The sequence below is a fragment of the Hyla sarda genome, chromosome 10, assembly GCF_029499605.1.
Source record: "Hyla sarda isolate aHylSar1 chromosome 10, aHylSar1.hap1, whole genome shotgun sequence".
NCBI classification, from domain to species: Eukaryota; Metazoa; Chordata; class Amphibia; order Anura; family Hylidae; genus Hyla; species Hyla sarda.
Window position 1 is genome coordinate 23,407,811 of NC_079198.1, and position 17,306 is coordinate 23,425,116.

At 46.2% G+C, this 17,306-nt stretch overlaps 2 protein-coding genes across 9 annotated transcripts in view; one reads left to right on the top strand and one right to left on the bottom strand.

The window, feature by feature from the left end:
- AKT1S1 (AKT1 substrate 1) overlaps positions 1 to 17,306 on the bottom strand; it is an 85,284-nt gene that overhangs the window by 60,960 nt on the left and 7,018 nt on the right. Inside the window, exons 2-3 of one of the 2 annotated variants that reach the window (XM_056544634.1) lie at positions 5,421 to 5,526; positions 5,193 to 5,241 (exon numbers count right to left, since the gene is read on the bottom strand). In XM_056544634.1, coding sequence (XP_056400609.1) covers positions 5,193 to 5,241; positions 5,421 to 5,526 — 155 coding nt within the window. The remainder of the gene's footprint in view (positions 1 to 5,192; positions 5,242 to 5,420; positions 5,527 to 17,306) is intronic. The other variant, XM_056544633.1, reaches the window with a different exon arrangement.
- Positions 1 to 17,306, top strand: part of TBC1D17 (TBC1 domain family member 17) — a 92,959-nt gene that overhangs the window by 36,178 nt on the left and 39,475 nt on the right. For all 7 annotated transcript variants that reach the window (XM_056544627.1, XM_056544631.1, XM_056544628.1 and 4 more), the window contains one exon: positions 6,174 to 6,378. In XM_056544627.1, the coding sequence (XP_056400602.1) occupies positions 6,174 to 6,378 (205 nt within the window). The remainder of the gene's footprint in view (positions 1 to 6,173; positions 6,379 to 17,306) is intronic.

The window sequence follows — 17,306 nt, forward strand, 5'->3', positions numbered from 1 at the left end:
AAGGGTCGGGCGAGCGGTACTTCCCGTAATCCCTCTCAAAAACCAAAGATGCGTGCCTATCGTACTGGCACTTCATCAGCAAGGACTTCACCCTGGAGATATCCTCTCGGCTACCTCCAGTCGAGACAAGGTTCTCAAGTTTCTTCCTCAGGCCCTGGTACAAGCGGTACCTATTTAGGCTTCTGAGGCCCGAGAGCTGGCGGAAGAATCTCGCAACCCTTTCCTTGAAGATCTCCCACCACTCTGACTTACTGTTACAAAGGCCCAGCAATGGTACCTGGCTCTGAAGAAAATCCGCTTCTTCCAAGAGAGACAAATTCAGCTTCCAATAGCCTCTGCCCATCCGGGGGGTCTCTGTGACATTCAGAGAAAACAAAATTAAACAGTGATCGGAGAACTCCACCTCAACAACAGACACTGCTGAAGAGACGGCTTCCTCCTTTAAATAAAACCTGTCTATCCTAGACCTACAACTACCCCTATGATAGGTGAATCCCGCGTGGCCTGGGGTGTGCCGGATGTGGACATCCACCAGGCGAGCCTCACTCGCTATGCTATTAAGGGCGACGCTATCATAAGTCAGCTTGTCTCTGGCACCTCCCCTGTCTTGGGGCCTCGTGACAGCATTAAAGTCCCCTCCAAAGACCACCTGCCGACTTGTAAAAAGATAGGGCTTGATCCTCATAAAGAGGCACTTCCGGTCCCACTTAGACTGTGGGCCGTAGATGTTAATAAGGCGAAGTTCTTGTCCCCTCATGAGGACATCTAAGATCAGGCACCTCCCCATTTCTAACTCGATAACCCGTCGGCATTCTACCGCTGCGGTAAAAAGGACCGCCACTCCGCTATACGGCTTGGCCCCAAGAGACCAGTAGGAGGGCCCATTCCTCCACTCTCTTTTAGCCTTGTAGATAGATGACATATCTGTTAGCCTGGTCTCGTGCAAAAATAAAATATCAGCATTAATATGGGCAAAAAAATCATAGGCCGCAAATCGAGCTGTATCTGACTTAATGCTGGCAACATTAATGGATGCCAGAGTCAACGGAGAGGGTGCCGCCATCAAGGGTGATTGAGTTAGACAGCTTTCTTTTTCCCACTCCCCTTCTCACCCTCCACATCAGAAGAACTCTTCACCCTCTTTAGAGAAATAGAAGTGTCCATCTCACCAGACGTCGTTTTACTTTCCTCGTCTCCGGATTCTAGGCCAGTCCCTTCCCCCGAGGACATAACCTCCCCAGGGGAAGAGGACTCGGCGCCCCCTGGAAGCCCCTCTGCCACCTCCCCCTCATCCTCCCCTTCCGAAGAAGAGGAGGAGATGTCCCTGAGGGGTCGGAATCGATTGGAAAGGCCAACCAGAGGGGAGTCAGTTTTGCCTTCCTTTGGCACCTGGACCAGGGTGGGAGGAGATCTCAAATCTCCCTTTTTTTTTTTTTTTACTTGTACCCCGCTTTCGTGTCTCCTTCTGCCATCCCACATCATCCTCCTCCACGCTATCTGAGGAGATGGCACCTTCCACATTCTGGATCCTCCTGACCTCCTCATTCAGCTCGCCATCCCTCAGGGTCTCAGCAGCAAGGTTGGCCTCTGGGACAGAATGAGAGGTCGTCCCAGTAACCCGGGCTTTCCCCATCACCCTATCCCTTTGGCGTTTATCAAGACGTCTTAGTTGGGCTGGTGTCTTTCTCTTGCTGTTCCTCACTGACCCCTCAGTTCCTCCACCCCTGCTAGTCCCCTCCCCAGCAGATTCCGGCTCGTGATCTTCACCCGCTGGGGACAAGACTGCATTAGCGAAAGAACGAGGGCAACTACAGAATGGGTGACCTAAGTCACCACACAGGTGACACCTAATCTCTGCACAAGATGCGGCAAGATGGCCTACACCCCCACACAAGGCACATTTCTGCACTGTACAGTTTGCACTGAAGTGTGTGGGGTCACCACATCTGTGACAGAGCTTCGGCTGACCCCGGTAGAAAATCTGGATACGATCCCTGCCGAGAAAGGCAGAGGATGGAATATGGGTAACTGTATTTCCTGAACGTTTAAGTTTTACCAAAAACGTCCAGGCTCCTGACCAGATGCCAAACTCGTCCCTGTTCTTCTGTGGGACCCCCATTACCTCGCCATACCGTCCTAACCAGGTGATGATGTCAACACAAGAGAGTGATTCGTTACGGGTCAAAACGGTCACTCTCTTGATTTCGTTTTGACGAGACAATGCCTGTACGGCAAAGTCTCGCCAGCCGGGCTCATTCTTTACCAATTCATAATTCGACCAGAAAAGCTCAAGCCCCTCTGGCCGAACAAAACTGATATCGAATTCAGGAGCACCATAGGGATGTATCAAGGCAAAGATATCAACTGCCTTGAAGCCCATCTTTAGCAAGAGCTCAACCACTTTGGTCCTTGAAGGACACATATCTTCGCCCTGCCACCGAAGACTGACCAGATTCCTACGGTTACTACCTGCCCCGGCTGTTGGGAGGGACCACACAGTATCGCCCCCTCTTTCCTCTCGGAAGGCAGAGAGACCGTGTCCGGAAGGACAGATCAACTGCTCTACCCTCTACATTAATCGACCTTTCCCCCTTTTTCAGAGCTTCCAGGAGACGTCGCTGCAATAAACCGTCCCTAGAGTCAGGAGACGAGGAAAGTATTCTACTTCCCCCAGCAGTGACATTGGCATAACTCATATGATCTGTCACCACTGGGGGGGCAACCGGACCAGACCCTACACCTACACCACTTCTAATGACAACATCCCCACCACCCTCAATAACAACATTAGCACTTCCCCCAACAACATTGTTTCCAATAACATCATCTGTAGTCCCATCACCACCCCTAATTTCAGCAACAGCAAAATCACCTTCTCCAATAACATTAACCTCCATCCGCTCCCCAGTCATACACCCCGTACCCCCATTTACCTTCTCATTCACACTGGCTGGACCAGAAACAGATAATCCGGCAAATGATGACGATGATGACATTTTTTCCCGTTTTGCCTCAGCATCACAGGGCACTAGGGCTGGGACAACCTCCGCTGGCCCTTTAAGGGACCGGGCAGCATGCTTGCCCGGTCTAGAGGAGGCCCCAGCCCTGTTCTTATTAGTGCCCTCCGCCTCATCAGCATCATCTCCAGTCTTTTCATGGCGCCGCTGATCAATGGGATCAGCGGCACCAATACAAAACAAACGTTTTTCTTCACTTTTGGGAGTGTCCGTTATGCCCTTTACTACCTCCGGCACTGAGTCACCCCCCTCTCCCACAGGGGAGCGAACTATAGCACCGGAGTCTGCCTCTCTGCCCACCGCTGGGCCGCCCTCACTGTACGGCCTTTCGGCCGATGCCTTCTCTGCTCCATCACTGCTACTGCAAACAGGCATGGAGCTCTGCGCCCTTTTAGTATCTGTACTCTCCCCGCACCTTTGCACCGAGTCCACCACAGAACACGGGCTGGGCCGGGTAACGGGGCTTGCACAATGAGCTGACCCTGCGGCCGACTCAGGATTTACAGGGAGGGGGGTGTAGATGTAACTCACCACTTCTTGCTGCTTTGGCTTGGTCTTCTTTTTCTTCTTACCCCCAGGTGCCTCATTTGGGAGCTCATCTCCAAACACCAGGTTCTGAGGACACACTGGGGATTCCAGCATGCGGATCTGGGCCATTAGCGCCCCTCCCTGGTAGCTGCTGTCACTGTCCTCCCCTGAGTCGGCAGGTGATACTGCTGGTTGCTGTGCAGGGGGCCCACTGTACGGGGCCTGCTGCTGTTGCCGCAGGCCACCAGGTGGATCTGGCTGTTGTTCTTCCTCCATCTCCTCCACATCATCCACCTGGCTCTCAGGTTGCAGCCCCATCAACCTTTTATTTTTATCTTCTTCTTTCACCCTGAAGCGCTCCTCATTTTCCAGTTTCTCTTTAAATGGACCACTCTTCTCCAATAATTCGGCTCTCCTCTCCTCCAAAACTTGTATTTCAGACATTAGTGTCTTTATCTGCCCCTGGATCTCTGTCTTTTTCCTTTTTGGAGTAATCTTGGCCTTGGCACGGGCACACCGCTGTTCCTCTCGGAGCCTCCTGATGGCCTTACAGGCGTCTTCATACTCACGGAGGTGACTTTTTACCCGGGAGGTATAGGTGGAAATAGACTCCCGGGTCCTCAGCACTCCCCAGCCTTCCTCACTGAGGTCGGCTTCACCTCCGTGAGCACTCTGCCTTCTTCCAGACAAACCCAGCTTTCCGCTGGCTGCACCCAGCTTTTCCGAGGAGGATCCAGCCTTGCAGCTTCTCACCTCTGTGGGGGGAGTTGGAGCAGCATTGCTGCGACTCCTAGTAGAACGCCTCACCCCCAAATCCTCCGATGTACAGGCCGCTTGCTGGCCTCTACTGCTCCCCTGCGGCCTATTCCGAGGAGCAGAAGCCTGGGCCTCGCCTCCCTCACTCATGCCTGGAAACCAACTCCCTCCCTGGGGAGGAGGAAGCAGGCCCCAGGTGGAACAGATGGTAATTCCCTGGAGCTCAGGAGGCACAGCAGACACACACAGCACAGCTGAAGCACGACCACACCCGCAACTAATTGGTCAGCACTCCAGAGCTGTACTCACTATTCTGCTGGTGAGGTCACTGTGTATATACATTACATTACTTATCCTGTACTGATCCTTAGTTATATCCTGTATTATACTCCAGAGCTGTACTCACTATTCTGCTGGTGAGGTCACTGTGTATATACATTACATTACTTATCCTGTACTGATCCTTAGTTATATCCTGTATTATACTCCAGAGCTGTACTCACTATTCTGCTGGTGAGGTCACTGTGTACATACATTACATTACTTATCCTGTACTGATCCTGAGTTATATCCTGTATTATACCCCAGAGCTGTACTCACTATTCTGCTGGTGAGATCACTGTGTACATACATTACATTACTTATCCTGTACTGATCCTGAGTTATATCCTGTATTATACTCCAGAGCTGTACTCACTATTCTGCTGGTGAGGTCACTGTGTACATACATTACATTACTTATCCTGTACTTATCCTGAGTTATACCCTTTACTGTACTCCAGAGCTGTACTCACTATTCTGCTGGTGAGGTCACTGTGTATATACATTACATTACTTATCCTGTACTTATCCTGAGTTATATCCTGTATTATACGCCAGAGCTGCACTCACTATTCTGCTGGTAGAGTCGTGTACATTGGTGATGAGAGGATCAGCAGGCCTGGGGAGAAGATATGGAGTAAAGAAAAGCATATACATTTGAAATAACTATATTAATTACAAACATGTCGTTAATATGGGGGGGTGGTATGATTATTGGCAATTGGGCTGCCAAGGGGTATTTGGGCCCAAAAAACTTTGGGAACTACTGATATAGAGTACAATGGTCGCTCAACTTACAATATTAATTGGTCCCAGGACGACCATTGTATGTTGTAACCATTGTATGTTGAGACCATAACTCTTTGGAAACCTGGTAATTGGTTCTGAAGCCCCAAAATGTCATCTAAAAATAGGAAAAAGTGATGATTAAAGAAAAATAAATAGATAACTAATATAGATAAAGCAAATCCTTACATATAAAAGTAATAAAGATCTGCTGGGAGCTGTAAATCACTGTCTATGTAGAGGACAGGAGATTCCTCTGGGTCCTGTACAGTACACAGTTTCCTAAAAAAGTAACATGGAGCCGCCCTCACCTGGTGTCCAAAGGAGCAGATAACCTGGTACAGGTAAAGGGTACAGAACATTTAATACCTCCCTGTACTGTAGGAGGCGCTACCAGACACCAGTCAGTGCATGCACTTCAGTAATACAGGGGTTTTACCATTGAATGCCCATTCTGATTGGTCAGTTCTTCCAGTCATTTGACACGTTGTTGAGTCTGGTTTCAAGTTACAATGGTCCAGAAAAGACCATTGTATGCTGAAAATATTGTATGTTGAGGCCATTGTAAGTTGAGGGATCGCTGTATAGGTATATTTTAAAAGCCTATAACTCTTGACCTAGCCGTCTTCAGGGCTCCTTCCTATACTATCCTACCTGCAAAATTTCTACATGTCAACACCATCCAGACGCATATAGGATATCCTAAAGAACAGCAGCTAAATCTTCATTGCTTGTCACTTATTCTTTTCAGTTTTTCTTCCACAGCCGTGAAACCAGGGAATCGTGAAAAGTGGGCCTTCTCCATCAGTCTGTCAGAACTCAAGTCTGTCCGCAAGAGCAAGCCGGGTCTGAGCTGGTCCTATCTAATCTTTATTACCAAGGAGGGGGTGTCCTTCCAAGCTCTTCACTTTCATCAAGGTGGAACTAAAGCTCTTCTGAAGGCTCTTCGGAAATATGTCATCCTGGCCGTGTAAGTAGTGAACCTGACCCACTTACCATATGTCACAGATTTAGAAGTAAGGGCCATGGATGAAAACTTGGACTGTGTGGTTTGGGATCTGTTTTCCTATATACAGCCTTAGAGGTGTACAGCATATGCACAGCCTGCTGGGTTCAATGGGAAAAGCTTCAGAGGCTGGTTGGAGGCCAACTTGGCTGAGAAAAGAGCTGGCAAGTGATCAGTGTTTTCCCGATAGTGAGAGGCCTGTGGATATTTATGGCACATTCTGTGCCCCCTTAAGGGTCTATTCACACTTACAGTATTCTGAAAATCCTGCGCATCAAATCTGCACAGAATACTGTACGCGTGAATAGACCATAAAGGGGTATTCTGGCTTTATACGTCTAATCCCCTATCCAAAGAAAGATAAGATGTATGATCGCAGGGGACCACTGCTATCTCAGTGCAGCCCCCGGAATTCTGTGCCAGACGCTGCCTCCGAGACGGGGACATGACCTCACTCTATACCCCCTCCATTCATGTCTATGGGACCGTCACACCCCCTCCCATAGACATGAATGGAGGGGGCGTGGTGTGACATCCCTAGGGGCGTGGCCGTGATGTCACATCCCCATCTCGGAGGCAGCACCCGGCACAGAATGCCGGGGGCTGCACCAAGATTGTGGGAGTCCCCAGCAGCGGGACCACCGTGATCATACATCTTATTCCCTATCCTTTGGATAGGGGATCAGATGTATAAAGCTGGAATACCCCTTTTAAATCCTCTAGCTCTCTTACTGACTACTAGAGAAAATATGCTGACATTTACTGTCTTATTTAGTTTATTTGTCAGCTTTACTGTGCAGACTTGTACATGACCAGCAGATGGCAAGAGATATACCCATGACTCTGTTGCACTGCCCGAGGCCTTTACACACACACACACACACACACACACACACACACACACACACACACACAAGGCTCTGTATGCAGCCCCCTTGTCATTCCATTGATAGGGTATTTGTTTTCCTGCATTGCGACTTTTTTATTTTTTAAAGGAACAGAACCACACATACCCATTTTGTGTACCTGGAGCTCAACTACATAAACTTTTAAGGGGCTTAACTGCAATACCACACACAACCTGAGGCCATTACTTTCCACTGTGACAGGACGTCTCTTAGGCTGGGTTCACATCACGTTTGTGCAATACAGGTTTTTGATAATAGAAAAAAAACGGATTCCTCAAAACCTGACTAAGGCTGCATTCACATGTCGTATTTTACATACGGGCGCCGGATCTGGCTGGGGGAGGGGAAAACCGGGCGCTCCTGTACCCCAGCCGGATCAGCCCGTGACTCCATTTACATTAATGAGCTGACCAGAGTTAAACGGTTACTCCGATCGGTTCAGTTTTGACCTGTATGCAGTTTTGAACTGGACCTAAAACTGTAGTATACTACGGTTTTAGGTACGGTCAGGAAACCGCATACGGGTCAAAACTGAGCCGACCGGAGTCACCGTTTAACTCTGGTCAGCTCATTAATGTAAATGGAGTCACGGGCTGATCCGGCTGGGGTACGGGAGCGCCCGGTTTTCCCCTCCCCCAGCCGGATCTGGCGCCCGTATGTAAAAAACTAGATGCAAATGCAGCCTTAGTCAGGTTTTGAGGAATCCGTTTTTTTTTTTAATTATCAAAAACCTGTATTGCACAAACGTGGTGTGAACCCAGCCTAAGAGACGTCCTGTCACAGTGGAAAGTAATGTCAGGAGACCCACCACACCTAACATGCGTTTCACTTGAGAAATCTTTGTCAAATATAAACTTTCCTGTACAAAACTATGAGAGAAGGAGAAAAAACAGGGAGACCAGAGGGGGCGTCTCGTGTGATACCGTAGGGCTAATGAAAGTGAGAGATGAAGAAGTGGCGGGCCTATTGGACCCTTAGGTAGTGGCTGCTCACCTTGCGGCAAGTCAAAACTTGCATATCAACCTGCGAATGGGGTTAGAGAAGAAAGCAGGAACCGCTGCTAAGCCTCAGGTTGCTGGAGAGGTAAAACCATTTCCTGGAAGAAGACCAGTAGTGGAATAGCAAAATAACCTTCTGGTGGTGCTGCTGGTTCTAATGATGGAGGTAAAAAAAAAACTGTAGCCAGAGGTGTAGGTAGTAGAACACACTGGACAGTTTATTAAAAAGTACATAAAAAACAATAAAACAGAAGGATTACGCGTTTCAGGGGAGTCTCCCCCTTCATCAGATCAATATGAGACGGATTCATACTGATCTGTTGAAGAGGGAGACTCCCCCGAAATGCGTAATCCTTCTGTTTTATTGTTTTTTATGTACTTTTAAACTGTCCAGTGTGTTCTACTACCTACACCTCTGGCTCCAGGTTTCTTTACCTCCATCATTGGAACCAGCAGCAGCACCAGAAGGTTGTACAAAACTAGTCTTGGGTGTGGTGGGTCTCCTGACATTACTTTCCACTGTGGTAGGATGTCTTTACCTTTTACTTTAATGTATTCACTTTGGTTAATATGTCACATATTTTCTATGTCAGGCTAGCTTTATTATAATGACATTTTGCTGACCATAACCTCCCATTCTTTGTAGCTGCCATAAAGCACTCGTACCACCTGTGCAGGCAATATATAACTTTATTTATAGCACAGAGTAAAATGCAATAATAACAAAACCCAAGAAGTAAATGCTATAAAAGCAAAAATATTTAGTAAGGAATGGCAATTGGGGTTTCCCAATACATTTATATTGTAAAATGAAGAATATCAATAAAAAGTACAAATAAGCCATAATTCTGTGACATTCTATGGCTTCACATGGGCGTCTTACTGATAAGTACAGTATATGCATCTGTATTATGGTTGCAAGTCCTGGCCTGATCACGTTCTCAATGACCGAACTGACAACTATCGGCAGTCCAGGTCATCCAAAAGGACTAGTGTCTGATACCAAACTGCGTAGTCTGATCTTGATGTTCCCCTCTATATAACCTTTAATCAAATATGATCTACCAAGTGTACGTAAGCAAAAAGTACTCAGAGACTGCAGGACTACACTACACAGAATTTGTTTGTAGTCTGTTACCATGGTGACACATAGTCTGCATAGGAGCTGTAGAAGCAATGTTGTAGGACATTTTTAATTTAAGGGGTACTTCAGTTTAAAACAATTTTTTTTTTCAAATCAACTGGTGCCAGAAAGTTAAACAGATTTGTAAATTACTTCTATTAAAAAATCTTAATCCTTCCAGTACTTATCAGTTGTTGTATACTACAGAGGAAGTTGAGTTGTTGTTTTCAGTATGACCACAGTGCTCTCTGCTGACACCCCGGTCCATGTCAGGAACTGTCCAGAGTAGGAGCAAATCTCCATAGCAAACCTCTCCTGCTCTGGACAGTTCCTGACATGCACAGATGTGTCAGTAGAGAGCACTGTGGTCAGACAGGAAAGAACAACTCAACTTCCTCTGTAGTATACAACAGGTGATAAGTATTGGAAGGATTAAGATTTTTTTAAATAGAACTAATTTACAAATCTGTTTAACTTTCTGGCACCAGTTGACTTGAAATATTTTTTTCCACCGGAGTACCCCATTAAGTCCTTATTTTTAGATTTATTGGGACAATAAAATATAATGGCTGCAAAGATTTAAATAGCATTTACAGTAGTCATTGCTGCACTACGGACATCATACCCTAACAAATCTTAAAGGGGTACTCCGGTGCTTCAGAGTTCTCAACATTTTGTTCAGAGCGCACAGAGCTGGAGATTGTGACGTCACGGCCACGCCTCCTCCATTCATGTCCATTCATGTCAGACGACACGCCCCCTCCCACAGACATGAATGGAGGGGGCGTGGAGTGATGTCATGAGGGGCATGACCGTGGCAGAGACGTCACGACCACTGCTGCAGGAACCCAGCGTTTGTTTAGAACGCTGGGTGCTGTGGGAGATCGCAGGGGGCCCCAGCAGTGGGACCCCCGAGATCACACATCTTATCCCCTATCCTTTGAATAGGGGATAAGATTTCTAACAGTGGAGTACCCCTTTAAGACAGGTCTTGGGGTAAATCAAGGATAAACACATCCATAGAAAAATAAGTCAAGGAGGGGGGAGTATGAAATGTGATCCCCCCCCCCCTGTAGGTGAAATGAGATCCTTAAATTTTCTTCTTGTATTTTATTATTCCACCTGCGTTTTATAATAGAAAGCTGAAATAAGATAAAATCTCCCCCTCTGCTCTACTTACCTTGGGAAGACCGCAGCTTATATCCATCAATACTGAAAGTGAGTAGACAGCAGAGCGCTAATAGACATTATTGAGTGGTCCTATTTGTTTTCCTGTCTATTATTTATGAGGTTCATCTTGTCATAACCAAACGCTACAGTTTCACTTACTACAACTGCTGCCGGAAGCTGCGGGATGCTGACAGATGCGGAGTCCAGGCTATTAGGATAACTTGGGTATTGCTAAAGTGCCTCTCAAGTGCCTGACCTGGAATTCCTTAATAGAGGACACTTGTCTGGTGATCTTATTTTATTAAAGCGTAACCCTAATCCCCATCTCAAAATAAAACAAAATTAAAATATCAAAAAAAAATATATATATGTATATGTGTGTGTCTATATAACATTACAGGGACATAGTAGGGTTTTTCTCACTAAAACATGTTTGTAGATCACCGTCTGTTGAAAACTTGTGGGTTCCTTGACTCCTATACAGGCTGGTGCAAGGATTTTTGCCACCCTAGGCAAAAGCTAATATTGACAACCCCCTTTGACCCCGCCCTTTGATACGCCCCACCTTACTACTGGGGTAACACACTGTAACAAACCCCCTCCTTATGTAATCTCCTTACTACTGGGGTGACACACTGTAACAAACCCCCTCCTTATGTAATCTCCTTACTACTGGTGTGACACACTGTAACAAACCCCCTCCTTACGTAATCTCCTTACTACTGGTGTAACACACTGTAACAAACCTCCTCCCCATGTAATCTCCTTACTACTGGGGTGACACATTGTAACAAACCTCCTCCTCATGTAATCACCTTACTACTGGGGTAACACACTGTAACAAACCCCCTCCTTATGGAATCTCCTTACTACTGGTGTGACACACTGTAACAAACCCCCTCCTTATGTAATCGCCTTACTACTGGGGTGACACACTGTAACAAACCCCCTCCTTATGTAATCTCCTTACTACTGGGGTGACACACTGTAACAAACCCCATCCTCATGTTATCCCCTTACTACTGGGGTGACACACTGTAACAAACCTCCTCACTACTGGGGTGACATACTGTAAAAAAACACCCTCCTTATGTAATCTCCTTACTACTGGGGTGACACACTGTAACAAACCTCCTCCCCATGTAATCACTATACTACTTGGGTGAATGACACTCTGTAACAAACCTCCTCCTTATTAACTCTACTTACAACTGGGGGGACACACTGTAACAAATGTTGGGGGGCGTCGGGGAGAGTGGTGCTGGCTGTGAGCGGTTGGATGGGATGCTGGCTGGCTAAGTTGCAGAGCAGCTCCCCCCTCAAGAGGGCTCTCTAGGCAGCTGCCTATTTTGCCTATACGCAGAGTCGGCCCTTCTTCCATATTGCTTGCTTACGTTGCCACCGCAATCATTGAATTCATTGAATTAAAAGATTGTATCCATGTCCACCACTTTGTGTCTTAGTCTATACAGGCATGGCTGTAAAAGTTAGCACCCCTGAAATTTTTTTAGAAAGTTAAGTATTTTTCACAGAAAAGGATTGCAGTAACACATGTTTTGCTATACACACGTTTATTCCCTTTGTGTGTATTGGAACTAAACCAAAAAAGGGAGGAAAAAAAGCAAATTGGACATAATGTGACACCAAACTCCAAAAATTGGCTGGACAAAATTATTGTCACCCTTAACTTAATATTTGGTTGCGCACCCTTTCGAAAAAATAACTGAAATCAGTGGCTTCCTATAACCATCAATAAGCTTCTTACACCTCTCAGCCGGAAGTTGGACCACTCTTCCTTTGCAAACTGCTCCAGGTCTCTCTTATTGGAAGGCGCCTTTTCCCAACAGCAATTTTAAGATCTCTCCACAGGTGATCAATGGGATTTAGATCTGGACTCATTGTTGGACACTTCAGAACTCTCCAGCGCTTTGTTGCCATCCATTTCTGGGGGCTTTTTGATGTATGTTAGGGGTCATTGTCCTTCTGGAAGACCCAAGATCTTGGACGCAAACCCAGCTTTCTGACACTGGGCTGTACAGTGCGACCCAAAATCCATTGGTAATCCTCAGACTTCATGATGCCTTGTACACATTCAAGACACCCAGTGCCTGAGGCAGCAAAGCAACCCCAAAACATCATTGACCTCCACCATATGTCACTGTAGGTACTGTGTTCTTTTCTTTGTAGGCTTCATTCGGTTTTCGGTAAACAGTAGAATGATGGGCTTTACCAAAAAGCTCTATCTTGGTCTCATCTGTCCACAATACATTTTCCCAGAAGGATTTTGGCTTACTCAAGTTCATTCAAAACAGTAATTTAAGTGCATTATTGTGGTAGATGTAAACAATGACATATGGCTAACCCTCAAAACTGATGTTAAAATTGAGACATTAGCCAGTATATCCTTAGATGAAGGACATCCCAGAGCCCGCACACCAACGCCAAGGTTTCTCAAGTGGTACGGGACCTAACACTAAACCTACCTGTGCGTGAAAAGCAAAATCAGGGGCCAGTGGGCAATTACGGCAGCATTAAGTCCGGCTCACAGACTGCTCCCGGGTTACCTCCAGTGTGGCTAAGCACACGTACAATGGGAGGTGGGAGAAAGGCTATAAGCCCCACCCGAGTTGGCTGATATGTTGCTGTCCTCACAGGTGCAAATTAATGCTACCTATAGTGATGATACAGGCGCATTAGTTAAAATTTAACAACAAAAACAACAAAGACGTGGCCTCAAATGGCAGGAGGTGCTCAACCCCTAATGCAGTTGTGCATATATATTGGGGGAGCAGATCCTACACTTGTGGTCTGTTGCTAGGGGTGATCCTCAGAATAAAATGCATACAATGGAGTATTTTTGCAGCAGACCACAAGTACCACAATGGCATCCTACACCAGATAAAAAGGTGTGGATGTATAACACTTAGTTCATTTTGGCAAAATGTAGTCTTGCTTTTATATGTCTCTGTGTCAGCAGTGGGGTCCTCCTGGGTCTCCTCCATAGTGGGGTCCTCCTGGGTCTCCTCCATAGCGTTTCATTTGATTTAAATGTCGACGGATAGTATGCGCTGACACTGATGCTCCCTGGGCCTGCAGGACAGCTTGAATATCTTTGGAACTTGTTTGGGGCTGCTTATCCACCATCCTGGCTATCCTGCGTGGACACCTTTCATCACTTTTTCTCTTTCGTCCACGCCCAGCTACAGTTCCATGGGTTGCAAACTTCTTGATAATGTTGCGCACTGTGGACCAAGGCAAATCTAGATCTCTGGAGATGGACTTGTAACCTTGAGATTGTTGATATTTTCCCACAATTTTGGTTCTCAAGTCCTCAGACAGTTCTCTTCTCTTTCTGTTGTCCATGCTTAGTGTGGTACACACAGACACACAATGCAAAGACGATGTGAACTTCTCTCCTTTTTATCTGCTTTCAGGTATGATTTTTTTTTATTGCCCACACCTGTTACTTGCCCCAGGTGAATTTAAAGGAGCATCACATGCTTGAAACAATCTTATTTTTCCACAATTTTGAAAGGGTGCCAATAATTTTGTCCAGCCCATTTTTGGAGTTTGGTGACATTAGGTCCAATTTGCTTTTTTTCCTCCCTTTTTTGGTTTAGTTCCAATACACACAAAGGGAATAAACATGTGTATAGCAAAACATGTGATACTGCAATCCTTTTCTGTGAGAAATACTTCATTTTCTAGATAATTTTCAGGGCTGCAAACATTTACGGCCATGACTGTATGAAGTGAATTGGGGGATCTCTGTTTTGTTGATAGGCGAGATGCCCACCTATCAGACATTCGTGGTAGATCCAATGGATATGCTATAAAAATCTTCTGCGTCTCTCTTCAGAATTCCTTGACTTGTAATATGAACAAATATATCTGCAGATGTTCCAATATACAATTGACATGGGTGAAGTGGGGACACTATAGAAACTAAACAAAATTAGGATGGGATACAAACTAGTTACCAGCAGCATTGCAGGTTGTGTGAATAGTATGTTACTAGTTTAAAGGGGTACTCCGCTGCTCAGCGTTTGGAACAAACTGTTCCGTACGCTGGCGCCGGGAGCTCGTGACGCCATAGCCCTGCACCCCTCGTGACGTGCCGCCCCCTCAATGCTAGTCTATGGGAGGGGGCGTGATGTCACGCCCCCTCCCATAGACTTGCATTAAGGCGGCAGGGCATCATGAGGGGGCTGTGCTATGACGTCACGAGCCCCGGTTCCAGCGTTTGGAACTGTTTGTTGCAAACGCTGAGCAGCGGAGTACCCCTTTAAAGGAAGTCAATCTTTAGTACCCCTTTAAAGGAAGTCAACCTCTGTCAGGTATATGGGCGACTATGGATACATTTGTCATGTACACTTATGATTTATGGAGCTTTCCCGGTGTATGCAATAGATGTACACTGGTCATGCTGTGTGAAAGTCGCTTTAGTTGTGCATTGATCATAAACCTATATATAGACTATAGGGGGAATTGATCAAGGGTGGTGAAGGTGAACGATTTTTCTACTCCTCCTTTCATTTGTTCAGTAGTAATGTGTATGGGCGCCAAGTCTATTAAAGAAGATGTCCAGTGCTAAGAAATGTATCCCCTATCCTGTGTATAGGGGATAAATTTGTGATCGCAGGGGTCCAACCGCTGGGACCCTGCGCGATCTCCCATATGGAGCCCCGACTCGGCCCCGGCTGAGCTACTGAGTGTGACTTTTTGCACACAGCAGGTCAGCTGGTGCAAACACCCCCCCCCCCTCCACTTATCTCTATGGGAGAGGCGGAGATACAGCATTCCTGTGTCTCCGCCTCTCCCTTAGAGATGAATGGTGGGGGCGTGTTTCGACTAGCTGACGTGCCGGGGCCCCATACGGGAGTTTGCGGGGGGGGGGGGGGGGGGTACACTTCGGTACACCACGTAGTATGGTACCTCCTCTGCAACTGTTTAAAGGGGTACTCCACTGGAAAACTTTATTTATTTTTTAATCAACTGCTGCCAAAAAGTTAAACAGATTTGTAAATTACTCATTAAAAAAATCTTAATCCTTCCAGTACTTATCAGCTGCTGTTATGATACACAGGAAGTTCTTTTCTTTTTTAATTTATTTTCTGTCTGACCACAGTGCTCTCGGCTGACACCTCTGTCCATTTTAAGGAACTGTCCAGAGCAGGAGAGGTTTGCTATGGAGATTTACTCCTGCTCTGGACAGTTCCTAAAAGGGAGGTGTCAGCAGAGAGCACTGTGGGCAGACAGAAAGGAAATTCAAAAAGAAAAGAACTTCCTGTGGACCATAACAGCAGCTGATAAGTACTGGAAGGATTAAGATTTTTTAATAGAAGTAATTTACAAATCTGTTTAATTTTCTGCCACCAGTTGATTAAAAAAAAAAAAAAAATCCAGGGTGCCTCCAGTAGAGATGAGCGAACTTACAGTAAATTCGATTCGTCACGAACTTCTCGGCTCGGCAGTTGATGGCTTATACTGCGTAAATTAGTTCAGCTTTCCGGTGCTCCGGTGAGCTGGAAAAGGTGGATACATTCCTAGGAAAGAGTCTCTCTCCTAGGACTGTATCCACCTTTTCCAGCCCATCGGAGCACCTGAAAGCTGAACTAATTTATGCAGGAAAAGTCATCAACAGCCGAGAAGTTTGTGACGAATCGAATTTACTGTAAGTTCGCTCATCTCTAGCCTCCAGCTGTTGCAAAACTACAACTCCCAGCATGCCTGGGAGGGTAAACTGAACTCAAGGGTGTCCCAGCAGCCGTTCCCTACTACTTATACCAGTGTTTCCAGTGTGCCTCCAGCTGTTGCAAAACTACAACTCCCAGCATGCCTGGGAGGGTAAACTGAACTCAAGGGTGTCCCAGCAGCTGTTCCCTACTACTTATACCAGTGTTTCCAGTGTGCCTCCAGCTGTTGCAAAACTACAACTCCTAGCATGCCTGGACAGCCTTCGGCTGTCCAGGCATGCTGGGAGTTGTAGTTTTGCAACAGCTGGAGACACCCTAGTTGGGAAACATTGACTTATACTATCTGATATCAGATGTTTCTTTCTTATTTTTGTTATATAAACCAGGGAACCCCTAGATCTATTTTAATTTGTTCTCCCACTTTCCTCCCAGTCAGCACCCGGTACATCCAGCAATCCACGCTCTGACATTGACTCTTGATAGTGTTGTCTATGTCATCACTATATACTCATAACTGCTGATGAGGAGGCCACGGTCCTTGATCTGATTTGTGCTGCAAGGACAGAATACCAGGGGCAGAGGATGGATCTCATCAGTAGTGAAGCTCTCTATATATATTAGGAGATCAGGATGAACGATTACAATGTCAGTGACTTAAAGGGGTACTACGGTGGAAAAACATTATTTTTTTTTTTTTTTTTTTTTAAACCAACTGGTGCCAGAAAAATATACAGATTTGTAAATTGTAAATTTACCGTATTTCTATTTAAATATCTTAATCCTTCCAGTATTTATCAGCTGCTGTATGCTCCAGATGTTGTGTAGTTCTTTCCAGTCTGACCACAGTGCTCTCTGCTGACACCATGAACTGTTCAGAGTAGAAGCAAATCCCTCTCCTGCTCTGGACAGTTTCTGACATGGACAGAGGTGTCAACAGAGAGCACTGTGGTCAGACTGAAAAGAACAACTCCACTTCCTCTGGAGCATTAACCAGCTG